Below are 27,028 nucleotides of genomic sequence, written 5' to 3' on the forward strand. Positions count from 1 at the left end.
CCCAGATGTTACATTGGATGTTCTTGGAACTAGTGCTTTTGGTATTGATTTTGGCACTTTTTCAGGTGAACACAACACATCAGAATCAAAATTCAGAAGAGCAATGGAAAAGGTAATTTCACATCAATTCCTAATTAGAAGATTCTTTTTAGAGGTTCCATGGCTTTGCAAGTTTTTGGAGAGTGTTACTGGAGCAGGAGAAGCAACCAAGTTTTGTGGAGATTATTTGGATAAGGTCATTAAGGATAGAACAAAATTGGTAGAGAGCTATACTTCATCAACAACTGACGATGAGAAAAAGCATGATGTGTTTACATTGTTAGTGGAGGCTAACATTCTTGACAAGCAATTGACAGATGGAGAATTGAAGAGTAATGCCTTGATTTTCTCGTAAGTATTATTAATATTTGTATATTTATCAAATACGTATAGAGCTGCTGGACATGAAGTAAGTATCAATTAGATTTCACATTCTCATTTTAAATACCATAATAATAGACAACTGCAACCTTACTAAAGTGGACCTTTTATGAAATCTCTAAAAGACCTGAAGTTCAAAACAAAATGTATCAAGAAATTGTGGAAAAAATTGGTGATCGTCCAATAGAATACGAAGATTTTGGTAAGATGGACTATGTTTACTCTACCATTCTAGAGGTGTTGAGATTTAACCCTCCTGTCGTTTGGGTCTCTCGAGAATGTAACAAGAGCACAACTATTGGAAAGTATCACATTCCAAAAGGAACCAGAGTAAATGCTCTCATCAAACAAGCTCACAGTAATGAAAAGAATTGGACCAGGCCAGAAGAATTCAATCCAGAACGTCTCTTCAACAATCCAGAGCTCAGAGACAAGGTTCAACAGGATATGTCATTCATTGGATTTTCTATGGGAAATCGTAAATGTAAGTGTTTAGATTATCATATTTTTTTACTAATTTAAACAATCCAAACAAATGGACAAATACCACATCTCTAGGTATTGGATATAAATTTGCTTTATTAGAAGCAATGATGCTTATTTGCACATTCTTAAAGAGCTATGAATTTAAATTGGAAAATGATGAAACTATTGATCCAGTCCTACCAAAGAAAGGTATCGTAAATGTTCCAGGTGATAACATGAGAATCAGAGTCTTCCACAGAACCAAATAAACCAAATTTAAATTTCAACAACTATTACAATAATTGTACTCTAAATCCAATCACCAGCCACAATCCACGTAAAACACGTGTTCTTCCATTGTTATTCCAAATTAAAAGCAACCATTGTTAACCATTTCTTAATTATTCCAAATATCAAAAAAAATGAAACCCAACTTGTTTCTTCTGGCAATCTACCTGTGTGGTGTCTTGCTATTCGTATCATCCATTGATCCGAGTGAAGAAAAGCCAACCATGATCCTATTCCACACTGATCTCAATTCATCCGATTCAAGATTGGTGTTACATGCCAATGGATCAGCCACTGTTGAGAGAATATTTTCCATTAACGACATGGAAATGATTAAAGCCTTTGTTGATCAAGATAGGATGCAAATTAGATTGGATGGATTATCATCATGGATTGATCCGAAGAGTTTTATGGCCACTGTTCAACAAGATACAATCATGATGGACAAGATGAAACAACAAGAAATACAAGTTGATGCTGGTGGAAATCGTCTTAAGAAGGTTAATACTGATAATAATTATTTAATGTTTAAGGAACAAGTGTATACTAAAGTTCCAGATGATAGAGAAATGAAGAAGAGAATGAAAGAAAAGTTGGTCGCTGAACAAAAAGTTATTCAAAAGAAGATTGTTTCGTATGAGAATATGAAGAAGCAAATTGTAGAATCCAAGTTTGAATTGGATCAATTTGAGCAAAAGTTAAAATTGGTTGATGAGTTGATGGAACTAATGGAGAAGAATCAAATTAAAGTGGATGAATTGGAAGAGAAGATTCAAGAAATTGGAAAGACTCAATTGTCATCTTCCATGTATTTTGAATTTTCATCAAAAGTTCCAGAATTTGTTAGGGCAGATCCAAAACCATTCATTCTTAAGATTAAGTATATTATCAGCAAGGGAAGATTCAATTGGACTCCTCAATATTTACTCTCAGTTGATAGTAGTACTCAAACTGGACAATTAATGTTTATGGCGAATGTAGTTCAAAAGACTGGTGAGAATTTCACAAATGCTCTGGTTGAATTATCGACAGATGAATTAGGACAAGCTCCAAGCATGCCAGAATTCAATCTGTTGACTTTGGATCAGACAGACATTTACAAATATCTCCGTAAAACGAACAGTCCACACACATTTGCTGGGTCATCATTTATTAGCCTTACTTCTAAGAAACTTATGAGTGACCAAAGAAACTATCAAAATCAATTTGAGGGTGCGAATATTGAATCAAATCAAATGGATCAAAACTCACAGGTTTCCACAGATGTTATCAGATCTACCACTTCTTACATGATTGCTGAGAGAGCTTCATTTATCACTGATTCAAATGGGTCAGACAAGACAGTTTCATTACTCATTGCCAAGATTAATCTCGAATCAAAGTGGTATCATAAAGTCATTCCAAAACAATCCTCAAGAGTCTACACAATCATGGCCATTAAGAACAAATCCAAATATCAACTAATCCCAGGTGATGTTAATATTTTCATTAATAATGTTCTTTCCACACAATCAAGAATCAAATCAGATGTCTTTCCAGATGATGTCTTCCAATTAGATATCGGTATTGATAGAATGGTCTCTGTGAAACTCAATGATCACAATAAGAATGAACAAGAATCAGGTTGGTTCTCCAAAACCAATTCCATCACTGAAAATTCACAAATTACCATTGAAAACAAGAAGGATGTTCCAATCAATATTACAGTTATCAATGCTTTACCATTCACAGAAGATTGGCATACAGACGATAAGTTACAAATCATCCTCACTCAACCAAAGACAGACCAAGGAAAGGATATTGATTTACATGAAATTTTCCTTCCAAAACCAGGTCCAGATGGAAAGGACACATTCTATCCAACTGAATATCAATTCAACACCAAGGTTGGTAAAAAGGATATGAAATGCAAGATTAAAAAGAGAAATCATGCATTAGAACGAAACTTTTCCATTTCTTCAAAGGAATCAATTGTATTGCCATTGTCTTTTCAAATGTGCGTCACTCTTGCAAAATAAAAGGTCTTACTAGTTCAATGGTGCCTCATTAGAATGTTGAAATTATGCGTTTTCAATCAATTTCATTGTTACTCCATCAAAGTCCGTCAATGTCCACAACATTAGTTTGCTTTCGAATTGTTTGAATTGAAATTATGAAAAAAAAATGTTAGAAACAACTCAAGCTGACATTTTCAAACCAGTCTTTGCCATGTTTGGCTTGACCATTGGTGTTTGGTTCTATTTGTACTTTAGACGAATCACATTCTTCAATCAGCAAAAAATTGATCCTGACACTGTTACTGCAGAAAAATTGAACGCAATTTCTCCGCCACAAGTTTCTAATCCCTCAGATAATTTCAAGAATTTATTCGAAGTTCCTGTTATTTTCTATGCCTTTGCTGTGTATTTATTCGTTTCGAATAGAGTGAGTGGTTTTTATTTGTGGGGTTCTTGGATTTTCGTCTTGTTTCGTCTTGGACATAGTTTAGTTCATTGTACATTCAATAGGGTTACTTTGAGATTTGCATTGTATATGATTTCAACATTTAGTTTGTGGATTATGATTGCAGTGGCAGCATTTTCATTATAATAAAGCTATGCATGAAATGAAACTAATCAAAATGAAAGAAAGTTTACAACAAGATTCTTTCGGAAAATTAATGGACAATTTCATAGCTTTTAAGGACGGGAAATTTCTCCTGGATTGTGTTTTTAAACAGTTTCAATATGAAAAAAATGTTCAAACTATTCGAATCAAGCCAACATACCAATCTTTATTCCAAGTTTCGTCCAACTTATCCTTCCACTTTATACGACAAGATCTTTCCTCTAATTTCTTCCACAAATTCCGAAGCTGGACTAAACATTTTAGATGTTGCTTGTGGAAGTGGTCAAGCTTCCTTTGATTTGGCTCAGAGAAATTGTAAAGTTTTGATCGGAGTTGATCCTTCGAATAATCAAATCGTCAATGCACAAGAAAAATTGAAAGAATGTCCATTAGATTCTACCAAGATTTATTTTGAAGTGGGCAAGGCAGAAGAATTAGATACTATCGTTCAAAAATATTCGAATGAATTGAAAGTGGACGAAAGTAGTGATGAGCAAGGAGTTTTTGATTTAATTACAGTTGCACAGGGTTTGCATTGGTTTGATTTCCCTCAATTCTTCCAACAAGTTGACAAGTATCTCAAGAAGGGAGGTGTTTTTGCTGCCTGGTGTTATGTTGGAAATAGATTCGACTCGGAGAAAGCTCAGCAAGTTCGTAATTCGTTTTATGATGGCGAAGAATTGAAACCATTCTGGAGTGAGAGAAGAGAATTGGTCGATTTGGAATATAAAACTATTCCACATGTTCCTTATCCAGAGAATGTTAAATTCGATATTGAATGGAAACATACAAAGATGAGTATGAGAAATTATATGAATTATATTAATACGTGGAGTTCTGTCAATTCGTATGGAGAAAAACATGGTATTGAAGCAAAAAACAAATTATTGGAAGATTATCAAAATAGATTGATGGAAGCTTTTGGTTTTACTGACATTGATCAAGAATTTGATTATCACATTCCTTATCATTTACTTACAACAAGAAAACCTTAATTATATCTTTTGATTATGGATATTGTGTAATTAGATTGTAATAAAAAGTGTAATTATAAAGAAAATAAGCAAGGAATAGGACAAGACAATTCGGCCTGTTCCAGAAATGATTATGTCATCTGCTGGAATATCTATAGGACTTGCTGGAGTTTCAGTTCGAGAAACATCTCCAGTAATCACCATACTGAAAGTTTGAATACCCTTGTTTGTTGGTTTGGCACCAACTCTGATGGCAATGGATGTATCTTTGGCAATGCCTGGAACAGTGATACCTTCAACAGTATTCAATACATCAATACTGGTTCCATTGTTACCGAAATAATTGATACCTCCTAAACTGACAATAAGATTAAGATCATTGATTAACTTCTTTTCCTTAACTGTTGAGCTGGTTTCAACTTGGGAAGATAAATCATACCAAGTCATTGTTACCTTAAGAGTGGTGGCTGAATTGGCAACAAATTTCATTTTGATTTGTTTGTTGGCATCTAGAGAATATCTGTTGACAAGATGAATTTCCTTAATTCTGTTAACACTTGAGGGGTCAGAGTCAATCTTGAGAACATTTAACAAATCGATTCTTCCGTATCCATTGTACTTATTTGGAGAGCCAAATTGTGAGAGAGGAACATTAACAGAGTTAATTTGAACTGTTCCTTTCATTGTATCTGCAGAATGAATGGCCATGGCCTTAACCAACGTTCCAGCCAAAGTCTGTGAAGCATCCTTATTAAAAATATTATAATCAATCAACTTTTTCTTGTTGTCTTTTAACAAGTAATGTCTAATAAGAGCCAATCCTCCAGACTATAATATTATAAAAATTAATTAGAATTACCAAAGAGAACACTTACCACTCCAGGAGTACTAACAAACCACAAAGCACAGTATTAATATGTAGATAACAGTTTGTTAAATAATTCTATTAAAGGGTTAAAATCAGTACATACCTCATTGATGTACCAGTCATTTGCTGAACTCCACATGAATCCACATTACTTGCACTCATTATCCCATAACCAGGGGCAACAACTAAATGGTTCAATTACAAGAATAAATAAGAAACATACTATCAGGTTTGATTCTCTCATCATACGTAGGTCCTCTACTCGATAACCCCCAAACATTTTCAAAGTTGTACAACGTGGTCCATGCATTATTGAAGAATTTCTTATAATAAGCTAATGTTGCATAAGAGGCTCCGACTGTTATGACATTCTTTGCAGTTGCTGGAGCTCCCAATGTCCTATCAGAAGCGGATGTACCTTCATTTCCTGCAGCCACAACCACAGTCACTTCATCATTGGCATTCAAGAATGAATCCATAATAGCACTATCTGTATCATAGGCATTACAATAGTGACAACAACGAACACCTGAATCTTTGATGCATTGATCATCTGATATCTTTTCTTTAGTATTATCACTTTTCACAATGTAGCAATCACAATCAAAATCACACTATAATGAAATTGTTATTTCATCTTCAAACTTTTTGAAATATTGAAATACTTACAGTATATGGAAGTGCACATCCCCAACTATTGCTTGAAATTTTTGCACCTGCCTTAAAGGCATTCTTTAAATTTGCTGTTATATCTCCTACATACAGACTTCCATAGGCTTCCTTCTGGGCATCCAAAGCATAGATTTTTGCATCCTTGGCCACACCATAATTTGAGGAAACAAATTCTGAGGTTGGTATTGTCTGTGGATAGCCAGCAATAGTTCCAACTACGTGTGTACCATGTCCATTAGTATCACTCAAATCAGTCTTATCAGCATCAGCTTTTCCATAGTAGATAATCTTTCTGTAGTTAGCATTGAGAGTGGTCTTGGTGCTTGGCTCATTAGTTCCAGTGAAAAAACAGTGATCTGTTGAAACACCAGTGTCAATGACAAGAACAATTTCAGAGGCGCCAGTAATTCCGTTATCCCATAAATAAGTATAATTAGAACCACCTCCATTTTGAATTACTTGATTAGTTCCATAATTCTTAATTTCATAACTCAATTGTCTGGAGACCATATCCACTGAATCGTCATTGGTTAAAAATTCCAGGAATGCCTGCCCAACACCTTCTGATAATTCTCTAATAAATCTTCCAAGTGATGAACTTCTTTCAAATACCTTTTGAACTTGCTCTCTCTTTGTCAAGGATTCAACCAATGGATGATCGAATTTCCTTTGTTTTATCAATTTCCAAACTCCATAATCAAAATTTGCAAGAGTGATTTGAAGTCCTTGACTATCCACATTCCAATCCATTGAAAATAAAGAGTCTGTTTGTTCTTTCAAGAATTCCTTAACCTCGAATGTGTTTCTCTTATTATTCGAATACTCTAACTGACTAATATCTTCAGACTGAATTAAAACCGATGACATTAAATTTGACATGGTTCTTGTATAAGTTGAAGAGTACCAATTTTTCAATCGATTCATGGTTTGCAACCTCTCCATTTCATTCAATTTAGTATCAAGCTTGATTCTCAAACCATAAAGTTTTAAAGATTCTAATGAAAGATTTGAAAATGATCGTTTGTCAGAGTTGGTTACCTTCTTGATCCATTCAATAGATTTCTTTGCAAAATAACTTTTAGTGAGTTCCTTAATTTGTTGATGAGAAAGCCTTGTTGTGAAAACAGAGACATCGGAATGAAATTGAAATTCCTTATAATTTTCAACCTTCATCAATGTTGCCATTCTACTCAAAAATTCATCATTCATAACAATATAATCCCACACCTTCACATGAACCAACATTCTATTATTTAAACTCTTCTCATCAGGTGTATTCACTCTAAACTTGTTCATCAAATTTTCCTCAGTGGCGTATCGTTCTACAATAGACGATCCTTTTGCTGAGGCCTCCAAAATTGCCATCAGAAAAAACAATAAAAACACTGCTATCAATGTGATACACACACTGATTTTTCTCGCTGAAAATTCCCGAGTCATTTTCAATAACGATGAACCTTAATGCCTTTTTTTTCAATTTATTAAAATGACTTTCCCGCGCATTTTTCCTTAATTGAATATTTTCGACCAACAGAAAGATTATGAACTTTTATTTGTTTATCTTTCGGGAATTGTTTTTTCTTTGACACCAAGATCATCATGCTTTTTCCTTTTTTTAAACTTTAAGGTCATATGCTAATGAGTTGTGCATCTACAGATATTCGAACACTGTAGATTATTCGGTAAAGAGGTTTCGAATATTGAATCATGAAACATCTGCAAGGATGAAAAAGGGAAATCTATGAATTAATATTTTAAGTTACTGAATGACCAAATTGAAATTAACTAGTTTTATTAGTGTGGGTTAGTAATACATTCTTTCCAAATGCATGATTTGTTTGATGCCACATCTCAGGAGATATGATTTTAAGCAATTTGGAAAACAACTTTTTTGTGTTTTAAAGTGCTTTATTTTGAAACAACACAAGAAATCAAACAATCTTTTGATAATTAGTTGAAGATTCAGCCAACTATGATATCTTTTCAAAGAACATCAAGTCTTTATTCTATAATTGTCTAATCCTTAAAATTTTCATCTCACTTTCCAGCAAGAACCGTAAAAAACCTTTCGGATTGAAGAGGTGAATAGTAGCTGTTGTGTTCGTACGAATACGATCTGTACATGTATTACTCTCGACATGTGCTGCTCGCGTCCCAGTTTCATAAACAAAGTATTCTATTGGAGGTTGTATGACAGGCCTTTCACCTCCCTTGATGGCTTCTACAGCTACAACCTCAAACAACATTAGTCTTAATTCGTATTTTTCAGATGTTGTATGAGTATAGGGGATTACACCTTAAACTTTTTATCTCCAAACACTAAAAGAAACTAAAAAACAAAAAAACAAGACGATGATATCAACTCGAAATTTCATCTCTGTCAATTGTGGTAAGATGATTACTATCAGCTGCAGCAACCAATGTTTATCGTATGTCCTCATGTTGAGCATGCTTCTTTCCATACTTATTGTTTCAACAACTGTGGCTCAGGAAAGCTTTGTTTCAACTATTGCAGGTGGAGGTGTATGTGATGGTTATTTAGCAACTCAAGCCTCATTGGCATATCCTGGATCACCAACTATTGGTCCAGATGGTTCAATTTATATAGCAGATAGTTCAAATCACAGAGTTCGTCAAGTTTATCCGAATGGTACCATTACTACCATTGCAGGAACTGGAATTTCAGGTTATAATGGTGATGTCATTCCAGCAACGAGAGCTCAATTGAAAAATCCTGTATCAGTTGCTGTTAATTCGATTGGAGAAGTTTTCATAAGTGATAATGGAAACAATAGAATTAGAAAAGTATTGACTAATGGTACAATTATTACTTTTGCAGGAAGTGGACAGACAACTTTTTCAGGAGATTATGGATTGGCCACCAATGCAGGAATTAACTATCCCTATGGTATTGCACTCACTAGTATTGAAGAATTGATTATTTCCGATGTAAATCATAATAGAATTCGTAAAGTTTTAACCAATGGAACCATCTATACCATTGCAGGAAACAATATTCAAGGTTACAATGGAGATAACAAGTTGGCAACAAGTGCTTCCTTGTTTCTGTCCTTTGGTGTTAGTGTTGATGCAAATGATAATGTCTACATTGCGGACACTGACAATGATAGAATTCGTAAAGTTTTAACCAATGGAACCATCTATACCATTGCAGGTATTGGAAATAGTGGATTTTCTGGGGATGGAGGTTTGGCAACTGCAGCCAAGATTAGCTCTCCTGAAGGCGTTTCAGTTTCTCCTGAAGGCGAAGTTTATTTTGCAGGTTTGTAATTCTTTCTATTCGAAACTTTAACTTTACAAGATACAAGTAATAACAGAATTCGAAAAATTTTGACAAATGGTACAATTTTAACTGTTGCAGGAACTAGTTATGGATTCTTAGATAACACAACTGCCAGTCTTGCACTGCTAGGAAATCCTGGACAAATGTTCATTGACAAGAATAGTGGAGATGTGTATTTTGCTGATAAAGGAAGTCACAGAATTAGAAAGATTTCTAATGGATTTATTACTTCTGTTGCTGGTTCAGGTTCTGCAACTTTTTGTGGCGAAAACATTGCTTCAAGTGCATGTGCTTTAGCTAAACCAAAAGGTGCAGTCATTGATTCATTAGGAAATATTTATATTGCTGGTAAGTTTTATTATAACATAATCATACGAATCCTCTTCTTTGCAATATATAGATACAAACAATAATCGTGTGAGAAAGATATCATATTTGGATGGTACCATTAACACCATTGCTGGAACAGGAAGCAATGGTTATAATGGAGATGGTATCTTGGCAACAAGTGCACAACTTAACAGACCTTCAAGTGTTGCTATGGATTCGGTTGGTAATGTGTTTGTTGCAGGTATGTACTTCTTTCTATTGGAAACTTTAAATTTCTACAAGATACAAGTAATAACAGAATTCGAAAAATTTTGACAAATGGTACAATTGTAACTGTTGCAGGTGTTGGATCTAGTGGTTTTAATGGTGATATTTTGGCAACAGATGCAAAATTGAGCAACCCTGTTTCAGTCACTATTGATTCGAATGATAATGTTTACATTGCCGATACTTACAATCATAGAATTCGAAAGATTTTACAGAATGGAAATCTAACAACAATTGTTGGATTAGGATCGAGTGGTTTTAATGGTGATTATCTATTATCAAACGGAACCAAATTAAACTATCCACAATCCATAGCATTTGATTCGAATGGTAACATGTATATTGCAGGTAAGTTGTTTTTTGTAAACAACTAATCAAGTGAAAAATTGATTCCACTAATGACACAGATATGAACAATAATCGAATTAGAAAAATGTTAACTAATGGAACTATTATCACAGTAGCAGGAACAGGCGTTTCAGGTTATAACGGAGATGGAATATTGGCAACTGTTGCTCAACTCAAATATCCACAAGGAATTGCAATTGAAAATGATGAATTGATTATTGCTGATTCTTCAAATCATAGAATTCGTAAAGTATTAACAAATGGAACAATTATCACCCTTGTAGGAACAGGTACTTTGGGATACAGTGGAGATGGTCTGGTTGGAGCCAATTCACAAATTAATAACCCATCAGGAGTCGTTGTAAAACAAAATGGTGAACTAATTGTTATTGATTCGGATAATAGTAGACTCAGATTGATTTCCACACCTCGTCAATGTAATGGAACATTGGCAAGTGATTCAAATGTGTGTAGTGGTGTTGGTATTTGTAGTGCACCTGAGACATGTGATTGTGGAAACTTGTTTGGTGGTCAATTCTGTGAATATTCCAAATGTTTCGGTATTCTTTCGAATTCATCAAGTGTTTGTTCATCACATGGAATGTGTATTTCCCCAAATACTTGTTCTTGTAATTCTGGTTTTTATGGATTGAATTGTCAAGTTATGAAATGTTTTGGAATTGAAAGTAATGACACTTTAGTTTGTTCTGGAAATGGAAAGTGTGTTTCTATTGATTCATGCCAATGTTCAAATGGTTGGTCAGGTTCAGATTGTTCAATTCTTTCATGTTTTAATATCATGGCCAATGATACTGCTCAAGTTTGCAGTGGACATGGTAATTGCTCAAGTGTGGATAAATGTGATTGTGAATTTGGATGGTCAGGATTGAATTGTTCTGTAAACTCCACAATTCCAGAAACCAGCAACTCCACAATTCCTAATAACGACACCTCAATCAATACCAATGGTACTATTTTAAACAATTCTTCCACTACTAATGCCACTAGTTCAAATACTACCATCCCAACTACTAATCAAACTTCACCTCACTTGAATAATTCTTCAACAATTCCAGAAACAAGCAACTCCACAATTCCAAATAACGACACCTCAATCAATACCAATGGTACTATTTCAAATAATTCTTCCACTACTAATGCAACTAGTTCAACAAATAATTCTTCCACTACTGATAGCAATAACAGTACACAAACAAATTCCACTCTTACTGGACAAAATTCGTGGAAATGTTTCGACATTCCAAATTCGGATTCGACAGTTTGTGGAGGTCATGGAATTTGCATTTCTCAAGATGTTTGTCAGTGTAAGGCCACTTCAGAAGATGGATATTGGACTGGATCAAATTGTACTTCATGTCAAACTAATTATTGTGGAAGTGGATGTAGAAGTAACATTTGTTCGACCAATAATAACATGTATGCATTATTTACCTTAATGGCTGTTCCAGTAGTTGGAGGAATTGGATTAATAGCAGGTTTGGCATTTGGATTGAGATGGTGGTTATTGAAACGTCCACAAATGATGAAAACTTCCACCCCTTCTGTAGTTTAAAAGGAGTTTCAATAAATTATATTATTATTAATCCAATCGATTATATATTTTCGCATTTTGCAATAATCTGGCAACAATTTAAATTGTGTTGTTACATGAGAAAGATAATAATCAAAATGATAATCTATTCACTACAATATTTTAACCTTTGAAACCTTCAAGAAACGCCGGAACAAGAGAACCACCAGTTTTTCTGAAGCAAATCTTCTCGTTTCTACTTTCGCGCTTTTTTCAACGTTTCCGCCTTTTTTAAATTTTTAATTTAAAAAAATTTGGCTTCTGGTATGGCCTTTGTTATGTTGTTCCACTTGATGAAAAAAAAGCAAAGATGAAACGAACCTCTTCCGAAGACAACTCTCTCGATACTTTTTCATCATCAAAAAAGCAAAAATCCAATCAATTATTGGAAATGAAACCTCTAAATATTCTCGTTTGTCGGTATGATCCATTTGTTTTGGGTCATGTATTCAAGTTTTGTTCGCCAATGGATTTGCCATCACTTGCTGTGGTGTGTAAGGATTGGCATGATTTGTACTTTTCCCGTGAGAAGATCGTACTCATTCTGAAGGAGTGGGTCGATACTCAATGGAATAACAAGATTTGTTCAGGAAAATTGACATGGACTTGGTCTGTGGAATATAACCCAGAGAATGAATATCATTCATTGGCATATTGGTTAAGATTGTTGAATGTATTGAAGGAAGTGAATATAATGATCACAGATGAGCAAGGGAAAAAAGATGATAATGATGAAGAAGAAGAAAACGAAGAGGAACATGATGACGAAGAGGAAGAACAAGACGTAGAGGAAGATGAAGAGGAAGATGACCAAGAAGATGAAGGAGAGGATGAAGAAAATGATGAACATGATGATACTGAGGATTTAAAGAAGATATCACATTCTGTAGAGTTTATTGAGATGGGCAATACGAAACTGTGTAAAATCACAACATCCTCAAATAGATTTCTCCTAGTTTCGAATAATGGGAATATTATCCGTTTCAAAAGGAAGAAGAAGGAATTGTTATGCTCTTTTTATGGAGGTTTATCATATCCAAGTTTTGAAAATTGTAATTATAGAAGTGATTATTGGGTTTCCCTTGTTCCAGGTAAAAAGGGAATTTTAGTTTTGCAATTAAAACAAATGGTGAAATATTTGGGATTTGATGATGAATATTTAGTAGCATGCAATCTCATTGACATTATTGGATTGAAAAAAGCGAAGGTTTCTAATTCAAAGTATACAGATTACCCTTGGGATCAAGGAGAAGCTGACGGAATAATAGAATTTGTGCCTTGGGAAATTGTAACTGCGTGCACAACAAGTGATTATGACATATCGCATATTTGTGAATGTTTGGATGATCGATTTTTCAATAGTTTCGACTTATTCTGCAAGTTAATAGAAGTCAGTACTACCATGTACACTGAATCCATAATCAAGAATATTTCTCTCAAAGTTGACAGTGAATTTTTCAAGAATAGAGGGTTGTTGAAATATTGTCGTCAGGAAAGAAAATTATTCAAGTTATTGGATGAGTCATTGAGACATGATAAGGAATTCCTTAAAGAGGCTCTAAGAGTCAACCCATCCATTCTCAAGTATCTTTTTAAAAAGGAATATACGGATATCATTGAAATTGATAGAGAGCTGATTTTAGACTGCTTGAATCGTTTAAGTGTAGCTCAGCAATAAAGGGATATTTACTGTATTTCCATGCTCGAATTACTGTTGTGGCTAAACATCTGGTTGTGGTGTGTTGAAATTTTTAAATTGAGATTTATTCCAATAATATAACAAAAAGCAGTGTGTTATTGCATTAATTTACATGAGAAAGTTAATAATCGAAATGATCAAGATTAAGATAAGTGAACATCTAACATTTGTAGATTGTCCAACAACAGGATTTGAAAGAGAAGATGTGGCATTGATAACTTCAGTAAATGGACTACCAGTTGATGGAATGGTAGTTGGAGCAGATGGTTTCTCTGCTAAGGTAACATCCCCAGTAATGACCATACTGAATGCTTGTTTTCCCTTATTGGTGGATTTGGCTCCAACCTTGACTGTGAAATTACCTTGTGGTAAATTGGAAATTACAATACTTTCTGCAGTGTTGACCGTATCGAGAGTGTTGCCTGTGATGGCTCCATTTCCATAATAATATTTCTTTCCAACAACTGCGACAACACTAATGTCGTTGATGAGTTTCTTGGTTTTTACAGAGCTAAGTGTATCAGCAGCAGATGGTAAATCGTACCAAGCAATGGTAACTTTCAGTGTGGTTACAGAATTGGCCTTCAAAGGAATGTCAACTTGTTGATTGGCATCAAGTGAATATCTATTGGCTACGAGAATATTCTTAATTCTGTTCACACTTGCTGAATCAGTGTCAATCTTCAAGACATTTTGTAAATTGATTCTTCCAAAACCATTGTACTTGTTTGGTGAGTTGAATTGACTCAAATACAAATCAGTACCTCCAATTTGCACAAATCCCTTCATGACTTCTCCTGAGTGCAGAATCATGGCTTTGACCAAAGTCCCTGACAAGGTTTGAGAAGGTGAACTATTGAAAATATTGTAATCGACTAATTTCTTCTTATTATCCTTTACCAAGTAGTGTCTTACCAAAGCTAATCAATTATTGAAACATTAAATGTAAATAATTAAATAAAATCAATGCCAACTACTTACCTGCTGCTCCAGAAACTGCAGGAGTTGCCATACTATATATGCATTGAAAAAGAAATGTTAAATAACAAAGCTACACATCTCAAAAGCACTTACCTAGTTCCAGATTTTCCTACAGGATCACAAGAAGCAGTATTCAAAGAACTGATTGTACTGTAACCTGGTGCAGCAACTGAAAAGATTAATGTTAAGCTTTCAATTGTCAATGAGTGAAATACTTACTATCTGGTTTGATTCTATTATCATAGGTAGGTCCTTTTCCAGAAAAACTAGCCATATTCTCAAATTCAAAAACGGTATAATTTCTGCTTGTAAAGAACTGCTTGTAATAGGAAGATGGTGCATAGGAAGCGCCAACTGTCAATGAATTCTTTGATGTGGATGGATCTCCCAAATTGGAATCAGTTGAGTATTCACCATCGTTACCAGCAGCCATTACAACAGTCACTTCATCATTTGAACTCAAAAAAGTGTCAACTCTATTACTGTCATATCCATAAAGATTACAATAGTGACAACATCTGGTACCAGTCAATGCCATACAAGAGGCATCAGTGACAGCAGCACCTCGAGTATTATCAGAATTCAATTCATAGCATTTACAATCATAATCACACTAATAATGAGATTCAAGTTGACTGATTTTTCATATTATGAAAACTTACATCATAAGGATTACCACATCCCCAACTGTTACTTGAAATTTTAGATCCAGCATTGGTAAATGCATTAGACAAAACGGTATTCATATCACCAATGTATAATCCTCCATTTGCTCCTGCTTGCACATCCACTGCATAGAGTTTGGCATCCTTGGCCACACCAACATTCTTATCCATGACTGTGGTTCCAAGTGTTTGTGGATATCCAGCAATGGTTCCTGCTACGTGAGTGCCATGACCTTCTCCATCTGTCAAATCACCATACTGTCCATTCTTATTATAGTAAACGACCTTTCTATAATTCAAATTAACACTTGTCTTGGTGCTTGGTTCACTACTGCCAGTAAAGAGACAATGTCCAAGAGTTATTCCAGTATCGATAACTGAAACAACCTCAGAGGCACCTGTAATTCCATTATTCCACATGTAGGTATAATTGGATCCACCTCCATTTTGAATCACTTGATTGGCTCCATAATTCTTAATCTCATGAATACGTTGACGAATGACCACATCTACAGAATCATCACTCGACAAGTAATTTAACAATTCCTGACCCATCTCACTTGACATGTCCTCTATTAATCCTTCAAGTTCTTGATTCATCTTGAAGAACTTTTGAATTTCTTCTCTTCTTTTCAATGATTGAACAATTGGAGAATCAAATTTTCCTTCTTTGATCAATTTCCAAACTCCGTAATCAAAGTTTGCGAGTGTGACTTGAACAGCATGAGTTTCACTTTGCCAATCGAGGTCGAATAGAGAGTTGGCTTGATCTCTGATGAATTCACGAATGATAGTTTCGTCTTGTTGAGTGGAAAGTGCAGTTTCGGCAAGTTTCGAATTATGAATGGATTGTTGAATTTGTTGAATGTTTAGTTTGGACAAGGATCGAGTCATTTTTTGAGTATAACTGGAAAGGTACCAATTTCTCAATCTATTCATCGTTTGCAATCTTTCCATTTCGTTTAGTTTACTATCTAATACAATCTTCAAGCCACCAAGTTTCAACGAATCCAAACTAAGTTTCGTAAATGATTTCTTATCTGAATTCGAAACCTTCTTGATCCATTCAATATTCAATTTAGCAAAATTATTATTCGAAAGCTCTTGAATCTGAAGTGTTGTGAGTCTTGTAGTAAAAACTGGAATGTCGGAATGAAATTGAAATTCCTTGTAATTGTCAACCTTCATCAATTGTGCCATTCTATTGAGAAAGTCATCTGTCATGATGGTATTATCACGTATTTTGACATGTACGAGCATTCTTTGGGTGTTTGAAATTGTTTGTGTGGTTTGTACATTTAATTTTGGAGTGTTGGAAACTGTTTCGAATAAATTTTCTACATGGTTGTATGTTTCCAATAGTTTGGAAGGTTCTTGTTGTAGTGAGAATCCAATGCAACAAAGGAGTGCTGCAAAAAGTATCAATTTGGCAGCACCTAATGTCATGTTGTTATTTTTTTTAATGATGATTTATTCTGAAACAGCTGACAGATATGCTTCTTAGAAAGGAAAGCGAACCCATGAAAATATTCGAATATTTCCCTATCTGACTGTGAGATAACATTACAAAAACATGTGAAAACCAACCATAACCAACTAAAAACGAATGAAATAACAATTTACAATTCCTTGTTTGAAATGAAAGATAATTTGTTGTGTTGGATTTTGTTAGAAGAATAATGAATGAATGTATTCTAATAATTCAAAGTTGTTAAAAAGCATTCAAGTTTCATGAAGATCAGATCGGTTACGGATCTAGTAAAACGATTTCCTACATAGTCCAACAACTACGTTACAATCTTCTGGTAAATCTTCTCCTTCGTTTCGTAATTCTTCGTAATCCAATAATTGATTTTTAACTTCCACTAGGTCTCTGAATAATAGATCTGAACTGTTTGGATAGAGTGGATGGTCACTGGAATAGAGAACTTTAAAAGCAATAAAATTAACCCTTTCGTATGGTGAAATTTCTACCTCAACTGGTTTTCCTAAAAACAAAAATTGTCTATATAGTTTTTCAATTCTGTTTGAAATATCAGGAGGATATAATTCCACTTTGAGTAGCTGTTTTTCGAATCCCCTCCGAAACCTGATGTTAGTGATATTAACTGAGTTGGCTGAATCCTCCCTTACTGGTTTGCACCATTTTTGTATTTGTAATTTTTTTTCCTCACGTCTCAAATCGTCCAATAAAAGTAAATCCTTTGGTTGAACTGGATGGTAGGCGTCATGATAGAAATTTCTCGTAATTGGATTAAAACTACCAACTCTTTGAGTGCTTGGTTCTATTGTTATCCATTGAATTCTATTCGATACGTCTGATTTATCCAAGGAATCGGTAGCATTGAGAATATAGTCCAAATCATTGAGAGAATGAATAAGGAATTTACACTTATTTTTCTGCAAGGTTTTATCCAACATTTTAGGTGTGAACTTGTCGTACTTTAAAATAGTTAGATCCAGATAGTCTGATTTCTTTTCTACAATTTCTTTAGACAATTCCAAATGCTTGGATCTCAAAGATTCATCATTATAGTAGGAGCCAAGGAGCAACTTGGGATTTCTGCTTCTGTATTTAATTGTAATTAAAGAATTGAATTCAAGAAGAAACATACCTGCAAGCAAAGTCATAGAGAAGCAGTTTTGCCAATCCCTCAAGTTTGTCCTTCAAGTGTGAGCACACAACTCTTCTAGGATAATGCAAATATTGATTTTTTACCAAACTATGATGGTATCCTGGTACTGCACAAGAGAATCCTCTTTTAGCATACTGTAGATGAAAAAAATTATTATATATACAAATGATCTCCTTAATCTCGTTGATATATGACTTACCTTAAACAGCCTATAAGTATAAGTAGTAGATTGCCTATCTACATCAACAAGATTTGTTCTGTGTGAAAGAGCTCTAATAGCTCTATCGCTGCACCAAACAGTTGATCCATCAAATCCTATTGTACAACTATCTACATCAAATCCCAAAAGTATTTCTAAAAGAATCATAAAATTAACCATAAAAAGCATAATTGAAATACATACCAGCTGGTGATTTGTATATACGAAGTACTATTTGAATAGGAGGTAATCTATACATGTAAAAAGTAACAGCATATTTTGTTCGAACAACCAAAATGTCATCATTGATGAATTCTTGTTTTGCTTCACCGAAATATTGAGATACCTTACTTTTTTCTCCCCAAATTATATACTTTTCTTCTCTTACAAACCTAGTGTCTGATGATTTGAGAATGGACAAGTTTTGTTTAACAACCTGATAAATGTGCTTAATTTTCAGTTCTGCTTCTTCCTCAGTCATGGCATAGAGGAATAAATCAATATCTGATTTTTTAAAGGCATGAGGAATATTAGGATCTGCTACTTCTCTCGCATTTGGGACAGAATCTATGCTAGTTGTTGATAAGTTTTTAGAGTCTATTGTTTTGCGGCTATTATGATTGAAAAATTCAAATCTGTGCAAATGGTCATTCTCAACAAAAAAGCTCTTTCTGAAACTAGCTCCAACAACGTAAAAAGTATCAGAATCTTTGAATTCTTTATCCTTAAGTCCTTCGATATCGTTTTCAATTTTAACAGGTGTTGCTTGTGCAATAAATGCTTGATCTTCTACTGGAATTTCTTTCAAACAACATCCCAAGACACTACCTCCTAATTTAAATATTAAAAAAACAAATTGAGGAACAAGATTAACAATACTACGTACCTGCAACGAAAACACCAGACCAATCCATGCCATCCAACAATCTCTTAGTTAAATTCGAAAAATTATGTTTGAAGGTTTCCAAATTAGAAACAAGACATGTTTTTGGAGCTTGTTTGGAATAGGTTGTGACATCACATAAATTCAATAGCTTTGGACAATCAGAAAAATTGATTTTAAACTTTCCCTTTGACTGAATCACATCTTTGACTTCAAAGAGAGGAGATAGGAACAGATAGGGAACTTTCAATAATTCATTATTCCTATCTTTCACAAATAATTCTCTTAATTTGTCTTCTCGTTCTTTGAGTCTAATGTTTTCTATAGAGAGCAATTCAATAGGATATCTGCATGGATCCAGATAATCCTTGGTCATAGTCTCCAATCCATAAAACTTGGCTTCCAAAAAGAGTTGACTTTTTCTTTCATTTGACATACTACGTGGGAAATGGTTGAATTTACCATGTGAAATTAAGTATCCATGAATCAGTCTGAATAAATCCGGATTTCTATCAATGAAAATTTGTCCCTTATGATTGAGCTTGAAGGATGGTGATTGGATATATTTGGTAATAAGAAAATTGTCAAATTTTGCCAAAGAAGAAAAGGGTATGGAATAGAGCTGACCTGATACATTCACATTTACACTTGCATCTTGTGAGTTGTGATTAATAAAATTTTGGTACTTTTCAGCAAGTTGCTTGGCAAGTAATTGCGAACTTTCTCTAGATTTTTCTGTTTGAGAATTCATATTTCTAATAGATTGATCCAATAATTCTGTATTAACTCTATCTTTAACAATCTTGTCGCATTCACTTCTATCAGCATTGCACTCATTCAAATGATACTTGACAATCAAGTCAGCAATATATTCCTTCAATTCGTTCAATTTGAAAAATTCTGCCTCCTTTTCAATATCTCTCAATTGATCATAATTTAACACATCAATGCCAATGGCATCAACTTGTCTACTCCTCAAATATTCCAAAATAAACTCAAAAACATGTGGATTTCTATCTTTCAAATCCGAAACTTGCACCTCAGCAATTTCCTTCACCGTATTTCTGCATGTATGAAACTCTACATTGCCAACTTGTAAAATCATCATATCATCCTGCATGGTACGCAACCTATTAACTATCATCATTTCTTTTTCAGAATCTTCATCATCACAACCATCATTAATATTATTATTTAATTTTCCCAAAATCCTTTCCGATTGCTGAATTTCTTCTTGATCATGAATATAAATTCTATGAAACCGATCGATCAATTCGCTCGTATAACTCTCTCCCGAAGGTTCTTGTTGTTCACCATTATCACGATCATCTGTTTTGAAATCTTGTATAGACTGCTGAGAATTCGCTTCAAGATGTCGCTTCATTTTTTTTACATTTAAAAATTTCCACAGAATATTGGAAAATCAAACATTTTACAATGGACCATTTAATTTACAATTAATGGCCAATACCAACATAAATTTATGATTCTGGAATTGCCTGGTTAGTACCTTTTTATACTCCCAACTTCCAGCTCGGAGTTGACAATCGGAGAATGAATAGTTTTAAATTAACTTAATCTATTGTGAACTCGTCATTTCTTGCTTTTAAAAAAATGAAATCACTTCTCCTCCCTCTCACCATTCTCCTCTTTTTAATTTCATCCCATGTCCTGTCGCAAGTCAATGTCAAATCAGTCAATTGGCTTCAAGGTAATCATGACGAATTTCAAACAAATCGTCTTCAATTATTGAAATCAACTCCAAATTTTAACATTACACTTCAGGGTAGTCCAACAATTTATTTTGACAATTTTTTAGTGATTGCTGACGTTCAGAGAAATATTTTACTCACGAATTATGCAGTTTACGATGGTGAAAAGTTTCCACAATTAATGGATTTTGGTTTGGTTAAGGTTGATTTGACAAGTGGCAATTTGATTAAATTGAATTTTGACACTGACAGACCAGCTTTTAGTTTTTCAGCAGTTTCTCATGCAGTGATGAGTCCACAAGGTGTTTATTACTTTGCACTTTCTAGACAACATGCTGGATTGAATTTTGTCTTTTCATATAATTTGACAGGTGGCAGTAATAACTTGGGTTATTCCAATTATTTTTCAATTCCTGATGGTGTTGAAGTAGATGGACTTGCATTTGTTGATAACACTCTTTATGTGTCAAATGCCATTGCAATTGAAGCTTATACACCTGACATGATCATGAAATGGAGAATGCCAACAGGTTTCACATATGGACCTGCATCCAATTTGATTACTACTCAAGAAAATGGAAAGAATATTCTCTATTATGCAGTTCAAAATACCATCTTTCGTTTAGATACTACGACAACAGTTGTTTCACAATATCAAATTGGAAATGTTGGCGCCAAATTTATTTCCTATTTGGGAAGTGGTAATTTGTTGGTTGTTGCCAGTAATGATGATAGCAGTGAAGATTTCATCTATGCTGTAAATGTACTCAATAGAAGTACATTGAAATTACAAGTCAATCAATCTGAACTTGGTAGAATTGTCAAATGTTCCAATTCATTGAATATTCAAACAAGTCCACTTTCAACTTTCTCAATTATTTCATGTGGAAAACATAAAGGAACTGAAAGAGACAAGAATGCAATTGGTATCTTACTTGATACAACTGGAAATCCAACATTCTCAGTTGTCTGGCATTTACCAATTCAAGCAAATGATGTTCGCTTCTCAGCCACTCAAAATGATAAGCAAATTCTAATGACCAATGATTTTGGATATATTGTCTTGGATATTCAAAGTGGAAAGATGATTTCTGCAAAGAAATCAACTATTGCCAATTCATCATGTAAGGTAATTACTGCAATCAATGGAAAATTCTATTCAGTTTGTTCAAGTTCTTATAATGGCGTTGTTACTCTTGCCTCTGATTTGATTTAATTAAAATGTCTAATAAAGTCTGAAAAAAATTAAATTCTAAAAAGTAAAGTTAAATGAAATTGTGAAAAAAATTGGGATTTGGCAGAAAATATGTTATGATATTATTTTGTTTTTTGAAAATTTATGTTTTAACATTTAGAAGCCACGATGAACATGATAAACTTATCGCTTTAGGAAAAATGTAAAAAAATTACCTCCAAGACGAGGCTTCCAAATATGGAAATACAAAGAATTTTAAAAAAATAAAAACGAAATTATTAAATCATTGGTGTATTCTATCATACCATTAAAGATGTATTTGTAAAAATATCATTATAAAGAGAAAATCAAAAATTATGACTCGAGTGCCGGGAATTGAACCCGGGTCGCCAGAGTGACAGTCTGGAATGCTACCACTATACCACACCCGATTTCACATCAATATTATACTAGGTGTTGACTTTATACTAATGGTGACATCTTAATTGTGCTTTCCATACCGACAATTTCAACAAAATTCAAGAAAAAAATGTCATCCTTCTCTACCTTTGCCGAACTTTACCAAAACGCCCTACGAGAATGTAAACTTCGAAAACACTCCCTGTTCAATATTAACGTATCAAAAATTGGATCAACCACAAACAAGAAACAAAACAATTACTCACTCGGAAGGGATTTATTTCATCTGTGGAGTGGATTACGAGATACCATCCTATTGGATTATGCAGTCCTGAAAGATTCCGATTGTACTGACTTGCAAAATCTATCCAAACAATTATCAATATTGGAAAATAACAATTCGGAATTATTAAATAATTTTCCTCACACGAGTCATGAAAATGTTAATAAGTTAAATTTTGGAAATATTGGAGTGATGATTATTAAATTCTGGATGTTTTTTGATGGAAAGAGAGAGGAAATGATTTTTAATTATTTGATAAATACTGAGAAATTGAAACAGAGATTGGAAAAATTACAGAGTTGTGATTTGAATTTAATTTTCATTGATATTGATGCATTGGATCGAAAGGAACCATATCTGGAGTGTGGAGAAAAGATACAGAATAATATTCAACCATTTATTCAATTAATTTCTAATCAAATAATTGAGAATTTCAATAATGGAAATGGAAAATGTGTTTTTGAAATTGATTTTTCCTCGCATTTAACTCCATCACTGCCATTCCTTCCATTTGATGCAACTCTCATGAATGGAATTCTTCTTAATTATCCAATCATTCTATTTTATGGATCCAGATTTCCAATTCAGCAAACATCCAACAAGAATTTGAAATTTTATGCCAATCATGTATTGAATAATATCGATCTGTACAGATATACCCTTTCTTGCACTCAAGAACATCAAGAAACTCTCCTCCAATTCATCATTCCTCAATCAATCTATTCAGAAAACTCACAAATGATTGATTCCACAATTGAACAGTGGCTATCCACTCAACAACAATCCAACAAGAAACCTCATTTACAACTCTCCAAGGAAACCATTCAATACGACAATATAGTCCTCTAATAAACCCGAATTCGAATGCTCATTTGTTGTGTGAAAAAATTGATTGTGTAATTGAGCGCCAATTCAATCAACATGCAAAATTACCAAATTAATAGAAAAAAATGCAAGCACAACAACGAATCACAGTGTTGGTATGTGAGGTCGGAGAGGATATCTACTCGAAACAAATTCCTCGAGTGGGATCATCACATTTTGATGGAAATTTCGGAATTAAAAGTAAAAAGATGATGAATGTATTGGTAAATGCTAGAGTTGGGGAAATTAGAGAGGACATTGCTAATAATATGTTTAATTATTCGGATCATGATTCAGAAACAGCTATTGTTGAATATTTACTTGGTATGAGAGATCAACAGGATGGAAGTTTTATTTGGTTTGAGGATGATGAAATGATTTTAGATCAAGATTTAGTATCAAGCCTTTGTGGACGTCGTTTGATGATTAAAAAGAAAACAACAAACAAGACAATCAAATCCGATTTATTCAGATTTCCCAAGTATAGTACTGAAAATGTTTTGAAATTGCTGAATAGTGGAAATTTGGAAAAGTATTCTCCTGAGGAACAGTTGATTAGAACAGAATTGGCTGCTTGCTATCGTTTGTTTGATTTGTTTGGATGGACTGATACTGTCTATGGACATTTAACTGCAAGAGTTTCAGATGGTGAAAAGACTCATTTTCTCATTAATCCTTTCGGTCTTCATTATAGTGAAATTACTGCATCAAGTTTGGTTAAGGTTGATATTGATGGTGAAATTGTTGACCCTGGCTCAACAGGAGATTTGTTTGGAATTAATAGAGCTGGATATGTTATTCATTCAGCTGTTCATGAAGCTAGAGAGGATGTTCTCTGTGTCATGCACATGCACTATGCTCCATGTGCAGCTCTTTCATGTATTGAGAAGGGTTTTGATAAGACTCTCTCTCAGACCAGTTCAATTATTGGAGATGTTGCCTATCACAAAACTGAAGGAATTGCAGTCAATGAAGAAGAACGAAAGAGATTGCAAAACGATCTTGGATCCATCAAGAAGATTCTCATTTTGGAAAATCATGGTGTTGTGACATGTGGAGAAAGTGTTGGAGAAGCATTCCTCTCCATGTTCATCTTGTCTGAATCATGTAAAATTCAAAGTGAGGCCATGTCCATGAAATCAGGTATGAATTCACACATTATTCCAGTTGAGGAATCCATTTCCAACAAATCCTTCGATATTGCTCACGGTTTTACAAAGGAGGGTTTTGGAAGAAAGGAACTCTGCTCCTATATGAGATATTTAGATTACTTGTACCTTAGTAATTCTTCACCAATTCCACATTATAGAACCTAAAGGCAAAGATTAATAACAATAACGTGTATCATTATATATCTGTTGCAATTGACACAGTTTTGGAATTTATTACAATTCATCAAATAAATATCTTTTAGGGTGAGCCTCAAACAATTTACAGTATCGATTCCAAATAGAGAGAAAATAGAGTCATGAAACTCCTTTCAAACGGATAACTCCGAAGATCCTAACAACAACATCTTTCAAAACTAACCTATTCAATATTCACATATCATCTCCAATGCTCAGCACTGTCAAAAACCCCAATTTCCTTCTTTACTTTTTGTTCCTAGTGTAAGATTTCTTGCTCAGTTCGATATTGGAAGATACTTTGCTGGTTGTGATGTGTTGTCTTGTTGGAAAAAAGTCGATTTTTAAATTTTTTTTTCAAAATATAAAAAAAATGAAATCCTTCTTCATCCTTGATAAACTCGGCGAGATTATTATCGAAAGACATTTCCTGGGAAATGTGAGTAGAAGTGTTGCCGAAGAATTCTACACTGAAATTATGAAGGAACAACATAAAGGAGGAATTTCTAATGTTTCTCCAATTATTTCTACACAAAAGTATTATGTTGCTCACGTGTTCCGTCATTCACTTTATTTTGTTGGTGTTGTTGATAGGGAATTTCAACCTCTGATGATTATTGAAATGCTTCATCGTATTGTTGATACTTTGGAAATTTATATTGAAAAGGTCAATGAACAAAATATTAAGAATAACTTTGTTGTTGTTTATCAGGTAAGTAATCATGATGATGATCAATTGTTGTGATTTGACAAATAATACTTGATTCCTATCAAAAACTATGATAATACTACGTGTACAAAATTTTACCACACCATCACAAAAATCTTCCTTTTTAACACAAACTTGATTATCCTCCACAACAACAAAATCGTGTGTTTATAATTATCCACTACTCTAATGTTGAAATATCATCATTACGTACACCACAATCAATTATTATTACTGCTTTATATTGTACAACAACATTATTTAACATAATTAATCATAATAATAATAACAACAGCTTCTTGATGAAATGATTGATGGTGGCTTCCCAATCACAACAGAAATTGCCTTGTTGAAGGATCTTGTCCGACAACCAGCATCCATAGCTAAACAATTAACAGGTGATATTGGTAAAACCACTGTTGGTATTGTTGGTCATAACAAGTCCATTGTTCCTTGGCGTAAAGCTGGTATCAAGTACATGAATAATGAAGTGTACTTTGATATTGTAGAAACACTCAACGTGATCGTTGATGTAAATGGTGGTTCTGCTGTTTCTGAAGTTTTTGGTGTCATCAAATCTAGTTGTAAATTATCTGGAACACCTGATTTGTTGTTCAATTTTAATGATCCAAATATTATTGAAGATATTTCATTCCATCCTTGTGTTCGTTATGCTAGATACGAACAAGATAAATCCATTTCCTTCATTCCTCCTGATGGTGATTTTGAATTGCTTTCCTACCGTATGTCAAATTTACCAATGCTTCCTATTTATTGCCGACCTCAAATTACATTCTATAGAGGTGGGGCTAATGTTAATGTCATGTTAAATTTGAGACACACTCACAACAAGTCATTGGATAATGTTAGAGTTATTATTCCAATTCCTACAATTGATAATCAACAATTAACTACTACTGTTGGTTCAATTTCATATGAATCTAGCATTAAATCATTGGTTTGGAATGTTGGAAAATTGAGTCCACAAACTCAACAATCAAAGAGTCCAACTCCTTCATTATCAGGTAAAATAACCTTCCCATTAATGTCTGGAAAATCAGAACATGAAATTTTGGCCTGTCCTGCTGTTCAAGTACAATTTGAATTGGATGGTGTTTCCATGTCTGGTTTAAAGGTAGAAAGTGTACAATTGAGAAATGAAAACTACAAACCATTTAAGGGTGTAAGATATGTAACAACCTCAGGTAGATACGAAGTGAGAACTGTTTAATTTATAATAAATTTTGTAAAAAATGTCATCAGCAAATCATCAAGAATTTGATAACACGAGACCAACCTATGTTCCAACAGATACTCAATCAA

At 33.8% G+C, this 27,028-nt stretch overlaps 10 protein-coding genes and 1 non-coding gene across 11 annotated transcripts; 8 read left to right on the top strand and 3 right to left on the bottom strand.

Moving 5' to 3' along the window:
• Positions 1–498: 498 nt before the first annotated feature.
• On the top strand, positions 499–1,073 carry NAEGRDRAFT_3330 (uncharacterized protein; the record flags this gene model as incomplete). The annotated part of the gene is made up of 2 exons (XM_002680966.1): positions 499–904; positions 979–1,073. Coding segments are annotated over 2 exons (501 nt in total), but the record flags the coding sequence as incomplete, so codon positions are not given.
• A 234-nt stretch (positions 1,074–1,307) lies between these two features.
• On the top strand, positions 1,308–3,207 carry NAEGRDRAFT_78456 (uncharacterized protein; the record flags this gene model as incomplete). Its single annotated transcript, XM_002680967.1, has 1 exon — positions 1,308–3,207. One exon carries the CDS (start codon positions 1,308–1,310, stop codon positions 3,189–3,191), a length of 1,884 nt encoding a protein of 627 aa, XP_002681013.1. The 3' UTR covers positions 3,192–3,207.
• Positions 3,208–3,662: 455 nt separating this feature from the next.
• NAEGRDRAFT_63515 (uncharacterized protein) lies at positions 3,663–7,659 on the bottom strand (the record flags this gene model as incomplete). Its single annotated transcript, XM_002681122.1, has 6 exons — positions 3,663–3,767; positions 5,055–5,582; positions 5,630–5,642; positions 5,726–5,807; positions 5,846–6,236; positions 6,292–7,659. The coding sequence occupies 6 exons, from the start codon at positions 7,657–7,659 to the stop codon at positions 3,663–3,665; spliced, it is 2,487 nt and encodes an 828-aa protein (XP_002681168.1).
• Positions 7,660–8,733: 1,074 nt separating this feature from the next.
• NAEGRDRAFT_46490 (uncharacterized protein) lies at positions 8,734–12,116 on the top strand (the record flags this gene model as incomplete). Its single annotated transcript, XM_002680968.1, has 5 exons — positions 8,734–9,577; positions 9,677–9,946; positions 9,999–10,169; positions 10,271–10,543; positions 10,603–12,116. 5 exons carry the CDS (start codon positions 8,734–8,736, stop codon positions 12,114–12,116), a joined length of 3,072 nt encoding a protein of 1,023 aa, XP_002681014.1.
• A 328-nt stretch (positions 12,117–12,444) lies between these two features.
• Positions 12,445–13,812, top strand: NAEGRDRAFT_46491 (uncharacterized protein; the record flags this gene model as incomplete). The annotated part of the gene is made up of 1 exon (XM_002680969.1): positions 12,445–13,812. One exon carries the CDS (start codon positions 12,445–12,447, stop codon positions 13,810–13,812), a length of 1,368 nt encoding a protein of 455 aa, XP_002681015.1.
• Positions 13,813–13,878: 66 nt separating this feature from the next.
• Positions 13,879–20,581, bottom strand: NAEGRDRAFT_78457 (subtiliase family serine protease; the record flags this gene model as incomplete). The annotated part of the gene is made up of 10 exons (XM_002681123.1): positions 13,879–14,753; positions 14,815–14,846; positions 14,908–14,983; positions 15,034–15,427; positions 15,477–16,915; positions 17,255–18,048; positions 18,095–18,249; positions 18,315–18,469; positions 18,519–19,145; positions 19,201–20,581. The coding sequence occupies 10 exons, from the start codon at positions 20,579–20,581 to the stop codon at positions 13,942–13,944; spliced, it is 5,865 nt and encodes a 1,954-aa protein (XP_002681169.1). The 3' UTR covers positions 13,879–13,941.
• Positions 20,582–20,811: 230 nt separating this feature from the next.
• On the top strand, positions 20,812–22,168 carry NAEGRDRAFT_57045 (uncharacterized protein; the record flags this gene model as incomplete). The annotated part of the gene is made up of 1 exon (XM_002680970.1): positions 20,812–22,168. One exon carries the CDS (start codon positions 20,812–20,814, stop codon positions 22,123–22,125), a length of 1,314 nt encoding a protein of 437 aa, XP_002681016.1. The 3' UTR covers positions 22,126–22,168.
• Positions 22,169–22,464: 296 nt separating this feature from the next.
• NAEGRDRAFT_t124 lies at positions 22,465–22,535 on the bottom strand. The gene has a single exon. It is a non-coding gene; the product is annotated as a tRNA-Asp (tRNA).
• Positions 22,536–22,633: 98 nt separating this feature from the next.
• NAEGRDRAFT_63520 (uncharacterized protein) lies at positions 22,634–23,635 on the top strand (the record flags this gene model as incomplete). Its single annotated transcript, XM_002680971.1, has 1 exon — positions 22,634–23,635. The coding sequence occupies one exon, from the start codon at positions 22,634–22,636 to the stop codon at positions 23,633–23,635; it is 1,002 nt and encodes a 333-aa protein (XP_002681017.1).
• A 437-nt stretch (positions 23,636–24,072) lies between these two features.
• Positions 24,073–24,966, top strand: NAEGRDRAFT_30991 (uncharacterized protein; the record flags this gene model as incomplete). The annotated part of the gene is made up of 1 exon (XM_002680972.1): positions 24,073–24,966. One exon carries the CDS (start codon positions 24,073–24,075, stop codon positions 24,964–24,966), a length of 894 nt encoding a protein of 297 aa, XP_002681018.1.
• Positions 24,967–25,369: 403 nt separating this feature from the next.
• NAEGRDRAFT_30934 (uncharacterized protein) lies at positions 25,370–26,936 on the top strand (the record flags this gene model as incomplete). The annotated part of the gene is made up of 2 exons (XM_002680973.1): positions 25,370–25,708; positions 26,001–26,936. 2 exons carry the CDS (start codon positions 25,370–25,372, stop codon positions 26,934–26,936), a joined length of 1,275 nt encoding a protein of 424 aa, XP_002681019.1.
• Between the last annotated feature and the right edge of the window lie 92 nt (positions 26,937–27,028).

The sequence above is a fragment of the Naegleria gruberi genome (assembly GCF_000004985.1).
Source record: "Naegleria gruberi genomic scaffold NAEGRscaffold_7, whole genome shotgun sequence".
Classification (NCBI taxonomy): domain Eukaryota; phylum Heterolobosea; class Eutetramitea; order Acrasida; family Naegleriidae; genus Naegleria; species Naegleria gruberi.